Here is a 2768-nt window from a genome sequence, read left to right as displayed (position 1 = left end):
CCCCCCCTATCCTGCATTCCCTCTCTGTGACCTGTGTTTCCTGCTCGATACCTCTCACAATATTATATAGTTACTAGAGACGCTCTTGTAGTCTAGCAAGGTTATGTAAGGCATATATACTGTTCTGTACGCAAAATCAACTGTTGGTTAATTATTCGCACCTTTTTAGTTGGAATGGCGGAGTGGTGCAGAGCCCCGTTCTTATAGGTTAATTGCCCTGTAGAGGCTAACAAAGTAGTGTAGGAGGGTAGCTAGGCTTAGACATCTCAGATCTAACAGCAAGCACTACTAACGTGCTTAAAGTGCAATGTTTAAGGCTATAATAGGACTTAATGTAGAATTAGTTAACAGTCTTTTCTATATATTCTATGCCTAATATACATTAACATGTATTATCTTTGTCAGCTGTCCTTCGCACTGCCCCATTCCATTCAAATCTCCCGACTGTCAGAGGACATACGCCCCGCAAAACATTCCTCTTTGGCTTTCGTTGTTACACGACAATAGAGCAACTCTAGAATATCAATATCTTGGCTAGTGCAATGTGTCTCGCATTACTTAACATGACCTTGGCCTTACCCTCGTTTTCCTAACCTAGGTAGCACAGGTCCCCATGTCCACCGTACTCGGTTCCGATATACCAACCACCATCTCATAATCCTTGCCTTCAACGCCCGCTTCCCAATCGCACTATATCGTCATCCTCGTATCCCAACTCTCCTCACTGGCGATCGTGCCTTTGTCTTACTGTCAAACGTTGCGGTCACGTCACATCACTCCATTCACAGATTACTCCTCTCAGCTTCACACACGCCATCTCCAATACGAGCGCATGCGACATTGCAACCCATCGGAAGTGGTCACGTTCCTCATTCTCTCCTCATATAGCGGGATGCGGCTGAGCGATCTCACTGCCTTAACGTTCGGCGGCCTTTGCGGAAGGATATGTGGCGCCACGCTAATATATTCTACTGTAGGAGATCCTAGTATAATGGAGATCGTTGGTTCGCGTATATATTGGATGAACTGGAGTTGAAGCTTCGGCGCCATACAATAAGCAGTTTATAGAGGATTTAGTGGAACGGTAAGGGACACCGCTGGTTGGGATGTGGTTTGGGAGGGACGTGATGTCAAGTTATACCAAGAAAAGAATATGGAGGATCTGACTGCGAGAGTGAGGCATCCTTTGGGGGCATTGTCGTGAGATGAGATCAGAGGAAGATGTATAAGAGAAGCCTAATACTCTACCCAGAGCATCCTCTCTCTACTCCCAAAGATATCAGTCTTGTCTGGAACGTCTCACCATCAATCAACTCCAAATTACGTACTTTGATTCAAAGAACCTCCTCTTACATCCACAATGAAGCTCTTCCTCTTCACCCCCCTCCTGGCCCTTGCCGCCGCCGAAGATTTGCAATGGTGTGGTGGAGCGCGCTACTATCCGAGTAAATACACCTGCTTTGGCACCATGTTGTGTCCGAAGAACAACGGAGAAGTTTATCTCGCGTGCGGCAAAGCGTGCTATTCCACACATATCTACTTCTGCGATCAGAATAATCAACTCCAACTTTGGAACCCGACCAGCGAGCCGATTTTGGACTGTGGTGGAAAGCCGTATTATCCTAGCAAGGTATGTAAATAGTGTCCTACCCGGAGGGCCTCCCTTCGGCGTGATGTCCTCGTTAAGCCGGATAATGGGTTTTGTGATGGAAATGCTAATATAATTTAATAGTACGCTTGCTATGATGGCAACTTCCTCTGCCCGATTCTAAATGGGAATCCGACGCTTCGTTGTGGCGATGCTTGCTACAATGATAAGGAATATAGCTGTAAGGACGGCCAGCTCGGCAGGCCAAATTATTGATCTAATTCGGGTTTGAAAGAAAGGGAAATAGCAGTTTGTGCGTGGAGGATTTGGGTGGTTGATATATGTCGCTCCTTTAATGTCTTAGTATGCTATGATATAGTAATGAGTATGATTAATGAGCCCGTGATATCTTAGTGATGTTAGGGAAGTCGTCTTAAGGCTTGATTTTCTCGATAATCTCTACATTAGGAGTTGGAATCGCCGTGGAGACTAATTGGATACTTGCTTAGATTAGTATTGAGGCATTCTCAAGTCTTTAGGTATCTCCTAAATGCAGTCCAAAAATCCTACCTAAGTCTCTCCACCCATGATGGACATATCGTTAAGATTCTCCTGGCAATTTCTAAATTGAAATAGATGGCAAATTTGATTCTAATTGCTACAATAAATAGGCATAGGAGAGCGCATTGACATGCCATTAAATGTGATTCTGGCTGACTACGGTTACCTGCTCAATTCTACCCTATTTCCGAAATATGTAGTCTTGTAGTTTCTATAGCTTCCTGTCCTCAAACTATGAATGAGGCGGAATTGTGTCGTCCCCGTCGGCGTCCTTCTTTCCACCTAAAATCTTGATCTAGCTCTTGAATGCAATTCTCTTCACATGTATCTCTTTCCACCGGAGGTGAGGAACATATTCCTAGCTCACCGCAAACCAAGCTTCTCGCTGCCCCTTCGTCTCCATTTTCCTTTTCCTCCTTCACCACTGCCTCAATCCTAAACCTCGAACTGTCAACACTAACACTCCTCTTTTCCGCCTCTTCTTCTCCCTCTCCTCTGGCACTTCGCCATACACCGCACGCACATAGGCGGATTCACCGTTTTCTCCCAAGCACGTAGACACACGCCTAATGGCTGATCGCTTGCCCAGGGATTCGACCCTTTAGGCAGCCGGTATTTC

At 45.6% G+C, this 2768-nt stretch overlaps 1 protein-coding gene across 1 annotated transcript; it reads left to right on the top strand.

Moving 5' to 3' along the window:
* Window positions 1-926: 926 nt before the first annotated feature.
* On the top strand, window positions 927-1993 carry BDR25DRAFT_341687 (uncharacterized protein). Its single transcript, XM_033693630.1, has 2 exons — window positions 927-1630; window positions 1733-1993. Exons 1-2 carry the CDS (start codon window positions 1361-1363, stop codon window positions 1862-1864), a joined length of 402 nt encoding a protein of 133 aa, XP_033549730.1. The 5' UTR covers window positions 927-1360; the 3' UTR covers window positions 1865-1993.
* The last annotated feature ends 775 nt before the right edge of the window (window positions 1994-2768 follow it).

This window comes from Lindgomyces ingoldianus, assembly GCF_010093535.1.
Source record: "Lindgomyces ingoldianus strain ATCC 200398 unplaced genomic scaffold BDR25scaffold_10, whole genome shotgun sequence".
Taxonomy (NCBI): Eukaryota; Fungi; Ascomycota; class Dothideomycetes; order Pleosporales; family Lindgomycetaceae; genus Lindgomyces; species Lindgomyces ingoldianus.
The sequence above is the reverse complement of the archived record's forward strand: the minus strand, read 5'-3'. Positions and strand labels throughout refer to the sequence as shown.

Excerpts from the sequence above, each read along its gene's own strand:
- BDR25DRAFT_341687 (XM_033693630.1), top strand. The coding sequence starts at position 1,361 with ATGAAGCTCTTCCTCTTCACCCCCCTCCTGGCCCTTGCCGCCGCCGAA. Across the intron at positions 1,631-1,732 it reads AGCCGTATTATCCTAGCAAG|TACGCTTGCTATGATGGCAA; the intron begins GTATGTAAATAG and ends ATAATTTAATAG.